A 20,184-nucleotide genomic window follows, 5' to 3' on the forward strand; every position below is an offset into this window, starting at 1 on the left:
CCTTCCTCTTCGGACACTGCAACAAAAACTAACCTTTGTGGTCCGTTAGAGACGCTTCCCTTTGGGTCCTCCGCGGCTGGTAGGGGGAAGGGCATGAGTCCTCAGCATCCGCTCTCGGAAAAAGAATTCATACAAAGGCATGGGGTTACTACCAGTCCAAGGTGGTGTTTCTGGCAACGGTTATGGCCTAGCCTTCCATGAGTGGACTTTGAAATGTCTACAAGAAAACTGCAACTGCTTTAGCCTCGTAGTAATGTCTTTGTATTTTACGCAGAGCAGGTCGCCAGTCAAAGTAAAGCCAACAATCTTCACCTCTTCAGGTTCTGCAGGCAGCAGCTTTCTAAACTTTAGGTGCTGTCTCTGCCTGCTGTACTGTAGATGCACAATTCTATTTCATCATTGACTGCAGCTTGCTGAGATTAGGGGCTTATGCAGTCAATTCCAAAGCAACACAAGATTGGCTTCAAGTTTACTCATAGGCTAGATTATTGGCACTGCCACTTAGCATCAATTAAGTCATCGTTTCAAAATTTTATAGTTTCAAACCTCTCAAGTTAAGAGAATTCTATTATTCTTTTGCGACATTTTAAACACCCGACAAGCTGTGGAGAAAATTTGCATGCAAATTTCAGCGAAGTTCAAAAACAACAATGGGCCAACTTACATGGCCAGCTCAAACAGGAAAAAGGAGAAATGTTGAACTTCGCAAAGGGAAATGAAACCAACGGTGTCTGAAATACTCACCACGACAGTCATTGCCAGAATACATATTATGTTATTCAATACGTCGACAAGATAACCACCTATCTTTCACTTGCATAGTGTCAGCTACAGTAGTTCCCATCCACCCCTCCCCTCTGATCACAGACCAATCTTCATCTACTGCGGTTTTATAGTGGGCAGCAGCTTTGCTACTCTTAGGTGCTGTTTCTGCCCACTCTACACACAGCCTATTTCATCAGTGACTGCAGCTTGCTAGTCTTAGGGGCTGATCATCAGTCTTCCTATTTATAGCCCTTTAACATTTACCATCAGTTTCACTCATCGCAATGTCAGAAAGATTATTCCTGGGCCTACTTGTCGGCAGCAGCTTGCTAGGCTTAGGTGCTGTCTCTGCCGACTGAAAACTGTGGTATAGCCTATTTCATCATTGACTGCAGCTTGCTAGTCTTAGGGGCTGATCATCAGTCTTCCAAATTATAGCCCTCTAACATTTACCATCAGTATACTGCAAGAGAAAAGAAGGCAAAGAATATTGCAAGGTTCTCACCTTTTCTCTAGGCTGTTCTTAAAGGACTCGATGCTCTTCCATCCAGAAGAAATCCCTTGACACAAGAGGTATTCTGGGAAAACAGAAAATAGAAGACAACTGAGGAACTTCCCTAAAATGAAACTCTTTGCAGTCTGACTTCTAGTCTTTCCCCGCTACTCGGGCAATTTCCGTTTCGCAATAGAACTAGGTTTCCGCGGAGTACAGCGCTTGTGGAAAAATACGAGGTCATGAGGAAGGTAGGGCGCTCTCAAGAAACGGATCCCTCCGTAGGAGCGCCAAGTTAAAGAAACCGAAATATGGAAACATTTCAGAACATGCGTTGCCGTAATTTCTCACAGAAAACTGTAGTTTTTCCCACGCATAATAATACTCTCCACTCACATCAACGTACTTGAAAAGCAAAGAAGACAAATAACCTAGCCATTCTCACCTTTTCTCTTGGCTGGTCCTGCATGACTCGAGGATGTTCCGGAATACATCTCTTGAAACACCATGTACTCTGAGAAAACAGAAAGCGGGAGAAAACTACTGTAGCAGTCTTTACACCTTGATTTCTACGCTTTAGCCGCATCTCGCTCAAGTTAACTTGCACTCTCCCTCCAGCCGCAGAATTAGGAGCTATGTTTTAACGGAGAGCAATGCTTGTGGAAAAATACAAGGTCACACGGTAGGTAGGATACCGGTACGCTCCAGAAAATGGAATATCTACAGACGTCAGAATGTGCGTCACTACCGTTCTAGTTACAACAGAAGGGATCGTATTTTAGCACGGGATTTTCAGTCTTTGGAAAACTTTCCAATTCCACCACACCCAACCCATCTTTTACTTCCTCTTCGGACACTGCAACAAAAACTAACCTTTGTGGTCCGTTAGAGACGCTTCCCTTTGGGTCCTCCGCGGCTGGTAGGGGGAAGGGCATGAGTCCTCAGCATCCGCTCTCGGAAAAAGAATTCATACAAAGGCATGGGGTTACTACCAGTCCAAGGTGGTGTTTCTGGCAACGGTTATGGCCTAGCCTTCCATGAGTGGACTTTGAAATGTCTACAAGAAAACTGCAACTGCTTTAGCCTCGTAGTAATGTCTTTGTATTTTACGCAGAGCAGGTCGCCAGTCAAAGTAAAGCCAACAATCTTCACCTCTTCAGGTTCTGCAGGCAGCAGCTTTCTAAACTTTAGGTGCTGTCTCTGCCTGCTGTACTGTAGATGCACAATTCTATTTCATCATTGACTGCAGCTTGCTGAGATTAGGGGCTTATGCAGTCAATTCCAAAGCAACACAAGATTGGCTTCAAGTTTACTCATAGGCTAGATTATTGGCACTGCCACTTAGCATCAATTAAGTCATCGTTTCAAAATTTTATAGTTTCAAACCTCTCAAGTTAAGAGAATTCTATTATTCTTTTGCGACATTTTAAACACCCGACAAGCTGTGGAGAAAATTTGCATGCAAATTTCAGCGAAGTTCAAAAACAACAATGGGCCAACTTACATGGCCAGCTCAAACAGGAAAAAGGAGAAATGTTGAACTTCGCAAAGGGAAATGAAACCAACGGTGTCTGAAATACTCACCACGACAGTCATTGCCAGAATACATATTATGTTATTCAATACGTCGACAAGATAACCACCTATCTTTCACTTGCATAGTGTCAGCTACAGTAGTTCCCATCCACCCCTCCCCTCTGATCACAGACCAATCTTCATCTACTGCGGTTTTATAGTGGGCAGCAGCTTTGCTACTCTTAGGTGCTGTTTCTGCCCACTCTACACACAGCCTATTTCATCAGTGACTGCAGCTTGCTAGTCTTAGGGGCTGATCATCAGTCTTCCTATTTATAGCCCTTTAACATTTACCATCAGTTTCACTCATCGCAATGTCAGAAAGATTATTCCTGGGCCTACTTGTCGGCAGCAGCTTGCTAGGCTTAGGTGCTGTCTCTGCCGACTGAAAACTGTGGTATAGCCTATTTCATCATTGACTGCAGCTTGCTAGTCTTAGGGGCTGATCATCAGTCTTCCAAATTATAGCCCTCTAACATTTACCATCAGTATACTGCAAGAGAAAAGAAGGCAAAGAATATTGCAAGGTTCTCACCTTTTCTCTAGGCTGTTCTTAAAGGACTCGATGCTCTTCCATCCAGAAGAAATCCCTTGACACAAGAGGTATTCTGGGAAAACAGAAAATAGAAGACAACTGAGGAACTTCCCTAAAATGAAACTCTTTGCAGTCTGACTTCTAGTCTTTCCCCGCTACTCGGGCAATTTCCGTTTCGCAATAGAACTAGGTTTCCGCGGAGTACAGCGCTTGTGGAAAAATACGAGGTCATGAGGAAGGTAGGGCGCTCTCAAGAAACGGATCCCTCCGTAGGAGCGCCAAGTTAAAGAAACCGAAATATGGAAACATTTCAGAACATGCGTTGCCGTAATTTCTCACAGAAAACTGTAGTTTTTCCCACGCATAATAATACTCTCCACTCACATCAACGTACTTGAAAAGCAAAGAAGACAAATAACCTAGCCATTCTCACCTTTTCTCTTGGCTGGTCCTGCATGACTCGAGGATGTTCCGGAATACATCTCTTGAAACACCATGTACTCTGAGAAAACAGAAAGCGGGAGAAAACTACTGTAGCAGTCTTTACACCTTGATTTCTACGCTTTAGCCGCATCTCGCTCAAGTTAACTTGCACTCTCCCTCCAGCCGCAGAATTAGGAGCTATGTTTTAACGGAGAGCAATGCTTGTGGAAAAATACAAGGTCACACGGTAGGTAGGATACCGGTACGCTCCAGAAAATGGAATATCTACAGACGTCAGAATGTGCGTCACTACCGTTCTAGTTACAACAGAAGGGATCGTATTTTAGCACGGGATTTTCAGTCTTTGGAAAACTTTCCAATTCCACCACACCCAACCCATCTTTTACTTCCTCTTCGGACACTGCAACAAAAACTAACCTTTGTGGTCCGTTAGAGACGCTTCCCTTTGGGTCCTCCGCGGCTGGTAGGGGGAAGGGCATGAGTCCTCAGCATCCGCTCTCGGAAAAAGAATTCATACAAAGGCATGGGGTTACTACCAGTCCAAGGTGGTGTTTCTGGCAACGGTTATGGCCTAGCCTTCCATGAGTGGACTTTGAAATGTCTACAAGAAAACTGCAACTGCTTTAGCCTCGTAGTAATGTCTTTGTATTTTACGCAGAGCAGGTCGCCAGTCAAAGTAAAGCCAACAATCTTCACCTCTTCAGGTTCTGCAGGCAGCAGCTTTCTAAACTTTAGGTGCTGTCTCTGCCTGCTGTACTGTAGATGCACAATTCTATTTCATCATTGACTGCAGCTTGCTGAGATTAGGGGCTTATGCAGTCAATTCCAAAGCAACACAAGATTGGCTTCAAGTTTACTCATAGGCTAGATTATTGGCACTGCCACTTAGCATCAATTAAGTCATCGTTTCAAAATTTTATAGTTTCAAACCTCTCAAGTTAAGAGAATTCTATTATTCTTTTGCGACATTTTAAACACCCGACAAGCTGTGGAGAAAATTTGCATGCAAATTTCAGCGAAGTTCAAAAACAACAATGGGCCAACTTACATGGCCAGCTCAAACAGGAAAAAGGAGAAATGTTGAACTTCGCAAAGGGAAATGAAACCAACGGTGTCTGAAATACTCACCACGACAGTCATTGCCAGAATACATATTATGTTATTCAATACGTCGACAAGATAACCACCTATCTTTCACTTGCATAGTGTCAGCTACAGTAGTTCCCATCCACCCCTCCCCTCTGATCACAGACCAATCTTCATCTACTGCGGTTTTATAGTGGGCAGCAGCTTTGCTACTCTTAGGTGCTGTTTCTGCCCACTCTACACACAGCCTATTTCATCAGTGACTGCAGCTTGCTAGTCTTAGGGGCTGATCATCAGTCTTCCTATTTATAGCCCTTTAACATTTACCATCAGTTTCACTCATCGCAATGTCAGAAAGATTATTCCTGGGCCTACTTGTCGGCAGCAGCTTGCTAGGCTTAGGTGCTGTCTCTGCCGACTGAAAACTGTGGTATAGCCTATTTCATCATTGACTGCAGCTTGCTAGTCTTAGGGGCTGATCATCAGTCTTCCAAATTATAGCCCTCTAACATTTACCATCAGTATACTGCAAGAGAAAAGAAGGCAAAGAATATTGCAAGGTTCTCACCTTTTCTCTAGGCTGTTCTTAAAGGACTCGATGCTCTTCCATCCAGAAGAAATCCCTTGACACAAGAGGTATTCTGGGAAAACAGAAAATAGAAGACAACTGAGGAACTTCCCTAAAATGAAACTCTTTGCAGTCTGACTTCTAGTGCAATAGAACTAGGTTTCCGCGGAGTACAGCGCTTGTGGAAAAATACGAGGTCATGAGGAAGGTAGGGCGCTCTCAAGAAACGGATCCCTCCGTAGGAGCGCCAAGTTAAAGAAACCGAAATATGGAAACATTTCAGAACATGCGTTGCCGTAATTTCTCACAGAAAACTGTAGTTTTTCCCACGCATAATAATACTCTCCACTCACATCAACGTACTTGAAAAGCAAAGAAGACAAATAACCTAGCCATTCTCACCTTTTCTCTTGGCTGGTCCTGCATGACTCGAGGATGTTCCGGAATACATCTCTTGAAACACCATGTACTCTGAGAAAACAGAAAGCGGGAGAAAACTACTGTAGCAGTCTTTACACCTTGATTTCTACGCTTTAGCCGCATCTCGCTCAAGTTAACTTGCACTCTCCCTCCAGCCGCAGAATTAGGAGCTATGTTTTAACGGAGAGCAATGCTTGTGGAAAAATACAAGGTCACACGGTAGGTAGGATACCGGTACGCTCCAGAAAATGGAATATCTACAGACGTCAGAATGTGCGTCACTACCGTTCTAGTTACAACAGAAGGGATCGTATTTTAGCACGGGATTTTCAGTCTTTGGAAAACTTTCCAATTCCACCACACCCAACCCATCTTTTACTTCCTCTTCGGACACTGCAACAAAAACTAACCTTTGTGGTCCGTTAGAGACGCTTCCCTTTGGGTCCTCCGCGGCTGGTAGGGGGAAGGGCATGAGTCCTCAGCATCCGCTCTCGGAAAAAGAATTCATACAAAGGCATGGGGTTACTACCAGTCCAAGGTGGTGTTTCTGGCAACGGTTATGGCCTAGCCTTCCATGAGTGGACTTTGAAATGTCTACAAGAAAACTGCAACTGCTTTAGCCTCGTAGTAATGTCTTTGTATTTTACGCAGAGCAGGTCGCCAGTCAAAGTAAAGCCAACAATCTTCACCTCTTCAGGTTCTGCAGGCAGCAGCTTTCTAAACTTTAGGTGCTGTCTCTGCCTGCTGTACTGTAGATGCACAATTCTATTTCATCATTGACTGCAGCTTGCTGAGATTAGGGGCTTATGCAGTCAATTCCAAAGCAACACAAGATTGGCTTCAAGTTTACTCATAGGCTAGATTATTGGCACTGCCACTTAGCATCAATTAAGTCATCGTTTCAAAATTTTATAGTTTCAAACCTCTCAAGTTAAGAGAATTCTATTATTCTTTTGCGACATTTTAAACACCCGACAAGCTGTGGAGAAAATTTGCATGCAAATTTCAGCGAAGTTCAAAAACAACAATGGGCCAACTTACATGGCCAGCTCAAACAGGAAAAAGGAGAAATGTTGAACTTCGCAAAGGGAAATGAAACCAACGGTGTCTGAAATACTCACCACGACAGTCATTGCCAGAATACATATTATGTTATTCAATACGTCGACAAGATAACCACCTATCTTTCACTTGCATAGTGTCAGCTACAGTAGTTCCCATCCACCCCTCCCCTCTGATCACAGACCAATCTTCATCTACTGCGGTTTTATAGTGGGCAGCAGCTTTGCTACTCTTAGGTGCTGTTTCTGCCCACTCTACACACAGCCTATTTCATCAGTGACTGCAGCTTGCTAGTCTTAGGGGCTGATCATCAGTCTTCCTATTTATAGCCCTTTAACATTTACCATCAGTTTCACTCATCGCAATGTCAGAAAGATTATTCCTGGGCCTACTTGTCGGCAGCAGCTTGCTAGGCTTAGGTGCTGTCTCTGCCGACTGAAAACTGTGGTATAGCCTATTTCATCATTGACTGCAGCTTGCTAGTCTTAGGGGCTGATCATCAGTCTTCCAAATTATAGCCCTCTAACATTTACCATCAGTATACTGCAAGAGAAAAGAAGGCAAAGAATATTGCAAGGTTCTCACCTTTTCTCTAGGCTGTTCTTAAAGGACTCGATGCTCTTCCATCCAGAAGAAATCCCTTGACACAAGAGGTATTCTGGGAAAACAGAAAATAGAAGACAACTGAGGAACTTCCCTAAAATGAAACTCTTTGCAGTCTGACTTCTAGTGCAATAGAACTAGGTTTCCGCGGAGTACAGCGCTTGTGGAAAAATACGAGGTCATGAGGAAGGTAGGGCGCTCTCAAGAAACGGATCCCTCCGTAGGAGCGCCAAGTTAAAGAAACCGAAATATGGAAACATTTCAGAACATGCGTTGCCGTAATTTCTCACAGAAAACTGTAGTTTTTCCCACGCATAATAATACTCTCCACTCACATCAACGTACTTGAAAAGCAAAGAAGACAAATAACCTAGCCATTCTCACCTTTTCTCTTGGCTGGTCCTGCATGACTCGAGGATGTTCCGGAATACATCTCTTGAAACACCATGTACTCTGAGTAAACAGAAAGCGGGAGAAAACTACTGTAGCAGTCTTTACACCTTGATTTCTACGCTTTAGCCGCATCTCGCTCAAGTTAACTTGCACTCTCCCTCCAGCCGCAGAATTAGGAGCTATGTTTTAACGGAGAGCAATGCTTGTGGAAAAATACAAGGTCACACGGTAGGTAGGATACCGGTACGCTCCAGAAAATGGAATATCTACAGACGTCAGAATGTGCGTCACTACCGTTCTAGTTACAACAGAAGGGATCGTATTTTAGCACGGGATTTTCAGTCTTTGGAAAACTTTCCAATTCCACCACACCCAACCCATCTTTTACTTCCTCTTCGGACACTGCAACAAAAACTAACCTTTGTGGTCCGTTAGAGACGCTTCCCTTTGGGTCCTCCGCGGCTGGTAGGGGGAAGGGCATGAGTCCTCAGCATCCGCTCTCGGAAAAAGAATTCATACAAAGGCATGGGGTTACTACCAGTCCAAGGTGGTGTTTCTGGCAACGGTTATGGCCTAGCCTTCCATGAGTGGACTTTGAAATGTCTACAAGAAAACTGCAACTGCTTTAGCCTCGTAGTAATGTCTTTGTATTTTACGCAGAGCAGGTCGCCAGTCAAAGTAAAGCCAACAATCTTCACCTCTTCAGGTTCTGCAGGCAGCAGCTTTCTAAACTTTAGGTGCTGTCTCTGCCTGCTGTACTGTAGATGCACAATTCTATTTCATCATTGACTGCAGCTTGCTGAGATTAGGGGCTTATGCAGTCAATTCCAAAGCAACACAAGATTGGCTTCAAGTTTACTCATAGGCTAGATTATTGGCACTGCCACTTAGCATCAATTAAGTCATCGTTTCAAAATTTTATAGTTTCAAACCTCTCAAGTTAAGAGAATTCTATTATTCTTTTGCGACATTTTAAACACCCGACAAGCTGTGGAGAAAATTTGCATGCAAATTTCAGCGAAGTTCAAAAACAACAATGGGCCAACTTACATGGCCAGCTCAAACAGGAAAAAGGAGAAATGTTGAACTTCGCAAAGGGAAATGAAACCAACGGTGTCTGAAATACTCACCACGACAGTCATTGCCAGAATACATATTATGTTATTCAATACGTCGACAAGATAACCACCTATCTTTCACTTGCATAGTGTCAGCTACAGTAGTTCCCATCCACCCCTCCCCTCTGATCACAGACCAATCTTCATCTACTGCGGTTTTATAGTGGGCAGCAGCTTTGCTACTCTTAGGTGCTGTTTCTGCCCACTCTACACACAGCCTATTTCATCAGTGACTGCAGCTTGCTAGTCTTAGGGGCTGATCATCAGTCTTCCTATTTATAGCCCTTTAACATTTACCATCAGTTTCACTCATCGCAATGTCAGAAAGATTATTCCTGGGCCTACTTGTCGGCAGCAGCTTGCTAGGCTTAGGTGCTGTCTCTGCCGACTGAAAACTGTGGTATAGCCTATTTCATCATTGACTGCAGCTTGCTAGTCTTAGGGGCTGATCATCAGTCTTCCAAATTATAGCCCTCTAACATTTACCATCAGTATACTGCAAGAGAAAAGAAGGCAAAGAATATTGCAAGGTTCTCACCTTTTCTCTAGGCTGTTCTTAAAGGACTCGATGCTCTTCCATCCAGAAGAAATCCCTTGACACAAGAGGTATTCTGGGAAAACAGAAAATAGAAGACAACTGAGGAACTTCCCTAAAATGAAACTCTTTGCAGTCTGACTTCTAGTGCAATAGAACTAGGTTTCCGCGGAGTACAGCGCTTGTGGAAAAATACGAGGTCATGAGGAAGGTAGGGCGCTCTCAAGAAACGGATCCCTCCGTAGGAGCGCCAAGTTAAAGAAACCGAAATATGGAAACATTTCAGAACATGCGTTGCCGTAATTTCTCACAGAAAACTGTAGTTTTTCCCACGCATAATAATACTCTCCACTCACATCAACGTACTTGAAAAGCAAAGAAGACAAATAACCTAGCCATTCTCACCTTTTCTCTTGGCTGGTCCTGCATGACTCGAGGATGTTCCGGAATACATCTCTTGAAACACCATGTACTCTGAGTAAACAGAAAGCGGGAGAAAACTACTGTAGCAGTCTTTACACCTTGATTTCTACGCTTTAGCCGCATCTCGCTCAAGTTAACTTGCACTCTCCCTCCAGCCGCAGAATTAGGAGCTATGTTTTAACGGAGAGCAATGCTTGTGGAAAAATACAAGGTCACACGGTAGGTAGGATACCGGTACGCTCCAGAAAATGGAATATCTACAGACGTCAGAATGTGCGTCACTACCGTTCTAGTTACAACAGAAGGGATCGTATTTTAGCACGGGATTTTCAGTCTTTGGAAAACTTTCCAATTCCACCACACCCAACCCATCTTTTACTTCCTCTTCGGACACTGCAACAAAAACTAACCTTTGTGGTCCGTTAGAGACGCTTCCCTTTGGGTCCTCCGCGGCTGGTAGGGGGAAGGGCATGAGTCCTCAGCATCCGCTCTCGGAAAAAGAATTCATACAAAGGCATGGGGTTACTACCAGTCCAAGGTGGTGTTTCTGGCAACGGTTATGGCCTAGCCTTCCATGAGTGGACTTTGAAATGTCTACAAGAAAACTGCAACTGCTTTAGCCTCGTAGTAATGTCTTTGTATTTTACGCAGAGCAGGTCGCCAGTCAAAGTAAAGCCAACAATCTTCACCTCTTCAGGTTCTGCAGGCAGCAGCTTTCTAAACTTTAGGTGCTGTCTCTGCCTGCTGTACTGTAGATGCACAATTCTATTTCATCATTGACTGCAGCTTGCTGAGATTAGGGGCTTATGCAGTCAATTCCAAAGCAACACAAGATTGGCTTCAAGTTTACTCATAGGCTAGATTATTGGCACTGCCACTTAGCATCAATTAAGTCATCGTTTCAAAATTTTATAGTTTCAAACCTCTCAAGTTAAGAGAATTCTATTATTCTTTTGCGACATTTTAAACACCCGACAAGCTGTGGAGAAAATTTGCATGCAAATTTCAGCGAAGTTCAAAAACAACAATGGGCCAACTTACATGGCCAGCTCAAACAGGAAAAAGGAGAAATGTTGAACTTCGCAAAGGGAAATGAAACCAACGGTGTCTGAAATACTCACCACGACAGTCATTGCCAGAATACATATTATGTTATTCAATACGTCGACAAGATAACCACCTATCTTTCACTTGCATAGTGTCAGCTACAGTAGTTCCCATCCACCCCTCCCCTCTGATCACAGACCAATCTTCATCTACTGCGGTTTTATAGTGGGCAGCAGCTTTGCTACTCTTAGGTGCTGTTTCTGCCCACTCTACACACAGCCTATTTCATCAGTGACTGCAGCTTGCTAGTCTTAGGGGCTGATCATCAGTCTTCCTATTTATAGCCCTTTAACATTTACCATCAGTTTCACTCATCGCAATGTCAGAAAGATTATTCCTGGGCCTACTTGTCGGCAGCAGCTTGCTAGGCTTAGGTGCTGTCTCTGCCGACTGAAAACTGTGGTATAGCCTATTTCATCATTGACTGCAGCTTGCTAGTCTTAGGGGCTGATCATCAGTCTTCCAAATTATAGCCCTCTAACATTTACCATCAGTATACTGCAAGAGAAAAGAAGGCAAAGAATATTGCAAGGTTCTCACCTTTTCTCTAGGCTGTTCTTAAAGGACTCGATGCTCTTCCATCCAGAAGAAATCCCTTGACACAAGAGGTATTCTGGGAAAACAGAAAATAGAAGACAACTGAGGAACTTCCCTAAAATGAAACTCTTTGCAGTCTGACTTCTAGTGCAATAGAACTAGGTTTCCGCGGAGTACAGCGCTTGTGGAAAAATACGAGGTCATGAGGAAGGTAGGGCGCTCTCAAGAAACGGATCCCTCCGTAGGAGCGCCAAGTTAAAGAAACCGAAATATGGAAACATTTCAGAACATGCGTTGCCGTAATTTCTCACAGAAAACTGTAGTTTTTCCCACGCATAATAATACTCTCCACTCACATCAACGTACTTGAAAAGCAAAGAAGACAAATAACCTAGCCATTCTCACCTTTTCTCTTGGCTGGTCCTGCATGACTCGAGGATGTTCCGGAATACATCTCTTGAAACACCATGTACTCTGAGTAAACAGAAAGCGGGAGAAAACTACTGTAGCAGTCTTTACACCTTGATTTCTACGCTTTAGCCGCATCTCGCTCAAGTTAACTTGCACTCTCCCTCCAGCCGCAGAATTAGGAGCTATGTTTTAACGGAGAGCAATGCTTGTGGAAAAATACAAGGTCACACGGTAGGTAGGATACCGGTACGCTCCAGAAAATGGAATATCTACAGACGTCAGAATGTGCGTCACTACCGTTCTAGTTACAACAGAAGGGATCGTATTTTAGCACGGGATTTTCAGTCTTTGGAAAACTTTCCAATTCCACCACACCCAACCCATCTTTTACTTCCTCTTCGGACACTGCAACAAAAACTAACCTTTGTGGTCCGTTAGAGACGCTTCCCTTTGGGTCCTCCGCGGCTGGTAGGGGGAAGGGCATGAGTCCTCAGCATCCGCTCTCGGAAAAAGAATTCATACAAAGGCATGGGGTTACTACCAGTCCAAGGTGGTGTTTCTGGCAACGGTTATGGCCTAGCCTTCCATGAGTGGACTTTGAAATGTCTACAAGAAAACTGCAACTGCTTTAGCCTCGTAGTAATGTCTTTGTATTTTACGCAGAGCAGGTCGCCAGTCAAAGTAAAGCCAACAATCTTCACCTCTTCAGGTTCTGCAGGCAGCAGCTTTCTAAACTTTAGGTGCTGTCTCTGCCTGCTGTACTGTAGATGCACAATTCTATTTCATCATTGACTGCAGCTTGCTGAGATTAGGGGCTTATGCAGTCAATTCCAAAGCAACACAAGATTGGCTTCAAGTTTACTCATAGGCTAGATTATTGGCACTGCCACTTAGCATCAATTAAGTCATCGTTTCAAAATTTTATAGTTTCAAACCTCTCAAGTTAAGAGAATTCTATTATTCTTTTGCGACATTTTAAACACCCGACAAGCTGTGGAGAAAATTTGCATGCAAATTTCAGCGAAGTTCAAAAACAACAATGGGCCAACTTACATGGCCAGCTCAAACAGGAAAAAGGAGAAATGTTGAACTTCGCAAAGGGAAATGAAACCAACGGTGTCTGAAATACTCACCACGACAGTCATTGCCAGAATACATATTATGTTATTCAATACGTCGACAAGATAACCACCTATCTTTCACTTGCATAGTGTCAGCTACAGTAGTTCCCATCCACCCCTCCCCTCTGATCACAGACCAATCTTCATCTACTGCGGTTTTATAGTGGGCAGCAGCTTTGCTACTCTTAGGTGCTGTTTCTGCCCACTCTACACACAGCCTATTTCATCAGTGACTGCAGCTTGCTAGTCTTAGGGGCTGATCATCAGTCTTCCTATTTATAGCCCTTTAACATTTACCATCAGTTTCACTCATCGCAATGTCAGAAAGATTATTCCTGGGCCTACTTGTCGGCAGCAGCTTGCTAGGCTTAGGTGCTGTCTCTGCCGACTGAAAACTGTGGTATAGCCTATTTCATCATTGACTGCAGCTTGCTAGTCTTAGGGGCTGATCATCAGTCTTCCAAATTATAGCCCTCTAACATTTACCATCAGTATACTGCAAGAGAAAAGAAGGCAAAGAATATTGCAAGGTTCTCACCTTTTCTCTAGGCTGTTCTTAAAGGACTCGATGCTCTTCCATCCAGAAGAAATCCCTTGACACAAGAGGTATTCTGGGAAAACAGAAAATAGAAGACAACTGAGGAACTTCCCTAAAATGAAACTCTTTGCAGTCTGACTTCTAGTGCAATAGAACTAGGTTTCCGCGGAGTACAGCGCTTGTGGAAAAATACGAGGTCATGAGGAAGGTAGGGCGCTCTCAAGAAACGGATCCCTCCGTAGGAGCGCCAAGTTAAAGAAACCGAAATATGGAAACATTTCAGAACATGCGTTGCCGTAATTTCTCACAGAAAACTGTAGTTTTTCCCACGCATAATAATACTCTCCACTCACATCAACGTACTTGAAAAGCAAAGAAGACAAATAACCTAGCCATTCTCACCTTTTCTCTTGGCTGGTCCTGCATGACTCGAGGATGTTCCGGAATACATCTCTTGAAACACCATGTACTCTGAGAAAACAGAAAGCGGGAGAAAACTACTGTAGCAGTCTTTACACCTTGATTTCTACGCTTTAGCCGCATCTCGCTCAAGTTAACTTGCACTCTCCCTCCAGCCGCAGAATTAGGAGCTATGTTTTAACGGAGAGCAATGCTTGTGGAAAAATACAAGGTCACACGGTAGGTAGGATACCGGTACGCTCCAGAAAATGGAATATCTACAGACGTCAGAATGTGCGTCACTACCGTTCTAGTTACAACAGAAGGGATCGTATTTTAGCACGGGATTTTCAGTCTTTGGAAAACTTTCCAATTCCACCACACCCAACCCATCTTTTACTTCCTCTTCGGACACTGCAACAAAAACTAACCTTTGTGGTCCGTTAGAGACGCTTCCCTTTGGGTCCTCCGCGGCTGGTAGGGGGAAGGGCATGAGTCCTCAGCATCCGCTCTCGGAAAAAGAATTCATACAAAGGCATGGGGTTACTACCAGTCCAAGGTGGTGTTTCTGGCAACGGTTATGGCCTAGCCTTCCATGAGTGGACTTTGAAATGTCTACAAGAAAACTGCAACTGCTTTAGCCTCGTAGTAATGTCTTTGTATTTTACGCAGAGCAGGTCGCCAGTCAAAGTAAAGCCAACAATCTTCACCTCTTCAGGTTCTGCAGGCAGCAGCTTTCTAAACTTTAGGTGCTGTCTCTGCCTGCTGTACTGTAGATGCACAATTCTATTTCATCATTGACTGCAGCTTGCTGAGATTAGGGGCTTATGCAGTCAATTCCAAAGCAACACAAGATTGGCTTCAAGTTTACTCATAGGCTAGATTATTGGCACTGCCACTTAGCATCAATTAAGTCATCGTTTCAAAATTTTATAGTTTCAAACCTCTCAAGTTAAGAGAATTCTATTATTCTTTTGCGACATTTTAAACACCCGACAAGCTGTGGAGAAAATTTGCATGCAAATTTCAGCGAAGTTCAAAAACAACAATGGGCCAACTTACATGGCCAGCTCAAACAGGAAAAAGGAGAAATGTTGAACTTCGCAAAGGGAAATGAAACCAACGGTGTCTGAAATACTCACCACGACAGTCATTGCCAGAATACATATTATGTTATTCAATACGTCGACAAGATAACCACCTATCTTTCACTTGCATAGTGTCAGCTACAGTAGTTCCCATCCACCCCTCCCCTCTGATCACAGACCAATCTTCATCTACTGCGGTTTTATAGTGGGCAGCAGCTTTGCTACTCTTAGGTGCTGTTTCTGCCCACTCTACACACAGCCTATTTCATCAGTGACTGCAGCTTGCTAGTCTTAGGGGCTGATCATCAGTCTTCCTATTTATAGCCCTTTAACATTTACCATCAGTTTCACTCATCGCAATGTCAGAAAGATTATTCCTGGGCCTACTTGTCGGCAGCAGCTTGCTAGGCTTAGGTGCTGTCTCTGCCGACTGAAAACTGTGGTATAGCCTATTTCATCATTGACTGCAGCTTGCTAGTCTTAGGGGCTGATCATCAGTCTTCCAAATTATAGCCCTCTAACATTTACCATCAGTATACTGCAAGAGAAAAGAAGGCAAAGAATATTGCAAGGTTCTCACCTTTTCTCTAGGCTGTTCTTAAAGGACTCGATGCTCTTCCATCCAGAAGAAATCCCTTGACACAAGAGGTATTCTGGGAAAACAGAAAATAGAAGACAACTGAGGAACTTCCCTAAAATGAAACTCTTTGCAGTCTGACTTCTAGTCTTTCCCCGCTACTCGGGCAATTTCCGTTTCGCAATAGAACTAGGTTTCCGCGGAGTACAGCGCTTGTGGAAAAATACGAGGTCATGAGGAAGGTAGGGCGCTCTCAAGAAACGGATCCCTCCGTAGGAGCGCCAAGTTAAAGAAACCGAAATATGGAAACATTTCAGAACATGCGTTGCCGTAATTTCTCACAGAAAACTGTAGTTTTTCCCACGCATAATAATACTCTCCACTCACATCAACGTACTTGAAAAGCAAAGAAGACAAATAACCTAGCCATTCTCACCTTTTCTCTTGGCTGGTCCTGCATGACTCGAGGATGTTCCGGAATACATCTCTTGAAACACCATGTACTCTGAGAAAACAGAAAGCGGGAGAAAACTACTGTAGCAGTCTTTACACCTTGATTTCTACGCTTTAGCCGCATCTCGCTCAAGTTAACTTGCACTCTCCCTCCAGCCGCAGAATTAGGAGCTATGTTTTAACGGAGAGCAATGCTTGTGGAAAAATACAAGGTCACACGGTAGGTAGGATACCGGTACGCTCCAGAAAATGGAATATCTACAGACGTCAGAATGTGCGTCACTACCGTTCTAGTTACAACAGAAGGGATCGTATTTTAGCACGGGATTTTCAGTCTTTGGAAAACTTTCCAATTCCACCACACCCAACCCATCTTTTACTTCCTCTTCGGACACTGCAACAAAAACTAACCTTTGTGGTCCGTTAGAGACGCTTCCCTTTGGGTCCTCCGCGGCTGGTAGGGGGAAGGGCATGAGTCCTCAGCATCCGCTCTCGGAAAAAGAATTCATACAAAGGCATGGGGTTACTACCAGTCCAAGGTGGTGTTTCTGGCAACGGTTATGGCCTAGCCTTCCATGAGTGGACTTTGAAATGTCTACAAGAAAACTGCAACTGCTTTAGCCTCGTAGTAATGTCTTTGTATTTTACGCAGAGCAGGTCGCCAGTCAAAGTAAAGCCAACAATCTTCACCTCTTCAGGTTCTGCAGGCAGCAGCTTTCTAAACTTTAGGTGCTGTCTCTGCCTGCTGTACTGTAGATGCACAATTCTATTTCATCATTGACTGCAGCTTGCTGAGATTAGGGGCTTATGCAGTCAATTCCAAAGCAACACAAGATTGGCTTCAAGTTTACTCATAGGCTAGATTATTGGCACTGCCACTTAGCATCAATTAAGTCATCGTTTCAAAATTTTATAGTTTCAAACCTCTCAAGTTAAGAGAATTCTATTATTCTTTTGCGACATTTTAAACACCCGACAAGCTGTGGAGAAAATTTGCATGCAAATTTCAGCGAAGTTCAAAAACAACAATGGGCCAACTTACATGGCCAGCTCAAACAGGAAAAAGGAGAAATGTTGAACTTCGCAAAGGGAAATGAAACCAACGGTGTCTGAAATACTCACCACGACAGTCATTGCCAGAATACATATTATGTTATTCAATACGTCGACAAGATAACCACCTATCTTTCACTTGCATAGTGTCAGCTACAGTAGTTCCCATCCACCCCTCCCCTCTGATCACAGACCAATCTTCATCTACTGCGGTTTTATAGTGGGCAGCAGCTTTGCTACTCTTAGGTGCTGTTTCTGCCCACTCTACACACAGCCTATTTCATCAGTGACTGCAGCTTGCTAGTCTTAGGGGCTGATCATCAGTCTTCCTATTTATAGCCCTTTAACATTTACCATCAGTTTCACTCATCGCAATGTCAGAAAGATTATTCCTGGGCCTACTTGTCGGCAGCAGCTTGCTAGGCTTAGGTGCTGTCTCTGCCGACTGAAAACTGTGGTATAGCCTATTTCATCATTGACTGCAGCTTGCTAGTCTTAGGGGCTGATCATCAGTCTTCCAAATTATAGCCCTCTAACATTTACCATCAGTATACTGCAAGAGAAAAGAAGGCAAAGAATATTGCAAGGTTCTCACCTTTTCTCTAGGCTGTTCTTAAAGGACTCGATGCTCTTCCATCCAGAAGAAATCCCTTGACACAAGAGGTATTCTGGGAAAACAGAAATAGAAGACAACTGAGGAACTTCCCTAAAATGAAACTCTTTGCAGTCTGACTTCTAGTCTTTCCCCGCTACTCGGGCAATTTCCGTTTCGCAATAGAACTAGGTTTCCGCGGAGTACAGCGCTTGTGGAAAAATACGAGGTCATGAGGAAGGTAGGGCGCTCTCAAGAAACGGATCCCTCCGTAGGAGCGCCAAGTTAAAGAAACCGAAATATGGAAACATTTCAGAACATGCGTTGCCGTAATTTCTCACAGAAAACTGTAGTTTTTCCCACGCATAATAATACTCTCCACTCACATCAACGTACTTGAAAAGCAAAGAAGACAAATAACCTAGCCATTCTCACCTTTTCTCTTGGCTGGTCCTGCATGACTCGAGGATGTTCCGGAATACATCTCTTGAAACACCATGTACTCTGAGAAAACAGAAAGCGGGAGAAAACTACTGTAGCAGTCTTTACACCTTGATTTCTACGCTTTAGCCGCATCTCGCTCAAGTTAACTTGCACTCTCCCTCCAGCCGCAGAATTAGGAGCTATGTTTTAACGGAGAGCAATGCTTGTGGAAAAATACAAGGTCACACGGTAGGTAGGATACCGGTACGCTCCAGAAAATGGAATATCTACAGACGTCAGAATGTGCGTCACTACCGTTCTAGTTACAACAGAAGGGATCGTATTTTAGCACGGGATTTTCAGTCTTTGGAAAACTTTCCAATTCCACCACACCCAACCCATCTTTTACTTCCTCTTCGGACACTGCAACAAAAACTAACCTTTGTGGTCCGTTAGAGACGCTTCCCTTTGGGTCCTCCGCGGCTGGTAGGGGGAAGGGCATGAGTCCTCAGCATCCGCTCTCGGAAAAAGAATTCATACAAAGGCATGGGGTTACTACCAGTCCAAGGTGGTGTTTCTGGCAACGGTTATGGCCTAGCCTTCCATGAGTGGACTTTGAAATGTCTACAAGAAAACTGCAACTGCTTTAGCCTCGTAGTAATGTCTTTGTATTTTACGCAGAGCAGGTCGCCAGTCAAAGTAAAGCCAACAATCTTCACCTCTTCAGGTTCTGCAGGCAGCAGCTTTCTAAACTTTAGGTGCTGTCTCTGCCTGCTGTACTGTAGATGCACAATTCTATTTCATCATTGACTGCAGCTTGCTGAGATTAGGGGCTTATGCAGTCAATTCCAAAGCAACACAAGATTGGCTTCAAGTTTACTCATAGGCTAGATTATTGGCACTGCCACTTAGCATCAATTAAGTCATCGTTTCAAAATTTTATAGTTTCAAACCTCTCAAGTTAAGAGAATTCTATTATTCTTTTGCGACATTTTAAACACCCGACAAGCTGTGGAGAAAATTTGCATGCAAATTTCAGCGAAGTTCAAAAACAACAATGGGCCAACTTACATGGCCAGCTCAAACAGGAAAAAGGAGAAATGTTGAACTTCGCAAAGGGAAATGAAACCAACGGTGTCTGAAATACTCACCACGACAGTCATTGCCAGAATACATATTATGTTATTCAATACGTCGACAAGATAACCACCTATCTTTCACTTGCATAGTGTCAGCTACAGTAGTTCCCATCCACCCCTCCCCTCTGATCACAGACCAATCTTCATCTACTGCGGTTTTATAGTGGGCAGCAGCTTTGCTACTCTTAGGTGCTGTTTCTGCCCACTCTACACACAGCCTATTTCATCAGTGACTGCAGCTTGCTAGTCTTAGGGGCTGATCATCAGTCTTCCTATTTATAGCCCTTTAACATTTACCATCAGTTTCACTCATCGCAATGTCAGAAAGATTATTCCTGGGCCTACTTGTCGGCAGCAGCTTGCTAGGCTTAGGTGCTGTCTCTGCCGACTGAAAACTGTGGTATAGCCTATTTCATCATTGACTGCAGCTTGCTAGTCTTAGGGGCTGATCATCAGTCTTCCAAATTATAGCCCTCTAACATTTACCATCAGTATACTGCAAGAGAAAAGAAGGCAAAGAATATTGCAAGGTTCTCACCTTTTCTCTAGGCTGTTCTTAAAGGACTCGATGCTCTTCCATCCAGAAGAAATCCCTTGACACAAGAGGTATTCTGGGAAAACAGAAAATAGAAGACAACTGAGGAACTTCCCTAAAATGAAACTCTTTGCAGTCTGACTTCTAGTGCAATAGAACTAGGTTTCCGCGGAGTACAGCGCTTGTGGAAA

The 20,184-nt window shown here is 43.8% G+C and overlaps 1 protein-coding gene across 1 annotated transcript in view; it reads right to left on the reverse strand.

Annotated features, from left to right (window-relative positions):
- Positions 1 to 20,148, reverse strand: part of LOC101859071 — a 44,753-nt gene extending 24,605 nt beyond the window's left edge. The window contains exons 1-29 of the mRNA XM_013090611.1: positions 19,997 to 20,148; positions 18,760 to 18,839; positions 18,332 to 18,400; positions 17,900 to 17,972; positions 16,663 to 16,742; positions 16,235 to 16,303; positions 15,802 to 15,874; positions 14,565 to 14,644; positions 14,137 to 14,205; positions 13,735 to 13,807; positions 12,498 to 12,577; positions 12,070 to 12,138; positions 11,668 to 11,740; positions 10,431 to 10,510; positions 10,003 to 10,071; positions 9,601 to 9,673; positions 8,364 to 8,443; positions 7,936 to 8,004; positions 7,534 to 7,606; positions 6,297 to 6,376; positions 5,869 to 5,937; positions 5,467 to 5,539; positions 4,230 to 4,309; positions 3,802 to 3,870; positions 3,369 to 3,441; positions 2,132 to 2,211; positions 1,704 to 1,772; positions 1,271 to 1,343; positions 34 to 113 (exon numbers count right to left, since the gene is read on the reverse strand). Coding sequence (XP_012946065.1) covers positions 34 to 113; positions 1,271 to 1,343; positions 1,704 to 1,772; positions 2,132 to 2,211; positions 3,369 to 3,441; positions 3,802 to 3,870; positions 4,230 to 4,309; positions 5,467 to 5,539; positions 5,869 to 5,937; positions 6,297 to 6,376; positions 7,534 to 7,606; positions 7,936 to 8,004; positions 8,364 to 8,443; positions 9,601 to 9,673; positions 10,003 to 10,071; positions 10,431 to 10,510; positions 11,668 to 11,740; positions 12,070 to 12,138; positions 12,498 to 12,577; positions 13,735 to 13,807; positions 14,137 to 14,205; positions 14,565 to 14,644; positions 15,802 to 15,874; positions 16,235 to 16,303; positions 16,663 to 16,742; positions 17,900 to 17,972; positions 18,332 to 18,395 — 1,993 coding nt within the window. The 5' untranslated portion in view covers positions 18,396 to 18,400; positions 18,760 to 18,839; positions 19,997 to 20,148. The remainder of the gene's footprint in view (positions 1 to 33; positions 114 to 1,270; positions 1,344 to 1,703; positions 1,773 to 2,131; positions 2,212 to 3,368; positions 3,442 to 3,801; positions 3,871 to 4,229; positions 4,310 to 5,466; positions 5,540 to 5,868; positions 5,938 to 6,296; positions 6,377 to 7,533; positions 7,607 to 7,935; positions 8,005 to 8,363; positions 8,444 to 9,600; positions 9,674 to 10,002; positions 10,072 to 10,430; positions 10,511 to 11,667; positions 11,741 to 12,069; positions 12,139 to 12,497; positions 12,578 to 13,734; positions 13,808 to 14,136; positions 14,206 to 14,564; positions 14,645 to 15,801; positions 15,875 to 16,234; positions 16,304 to 16,662; positions 16,743 to 17,899; positions 17,973 to 18,331; positions 18,401 to 18,759; positions 18,840 to 19,996) is intronic.
- Positions 20,149 to 20,184: the final 36 nt, after the last annotated feature.

The sequence above is a fragment of the Aplysia californica genome, unplaced genomic scaffold (assembly GCF_000002075.1).
Source record: "Aplysia californica isolate F4 #8 unplaced genomic scaffold, AplCal3.0 scaffold01363, whole genome shotgun sequence".
NCBI classification, from domain to species: Eukaryota; Metazoa; Mollusca; class Gastropoda; order Aplysiida; family Aplysiidae; genus Aplysia; species Aplysia californica.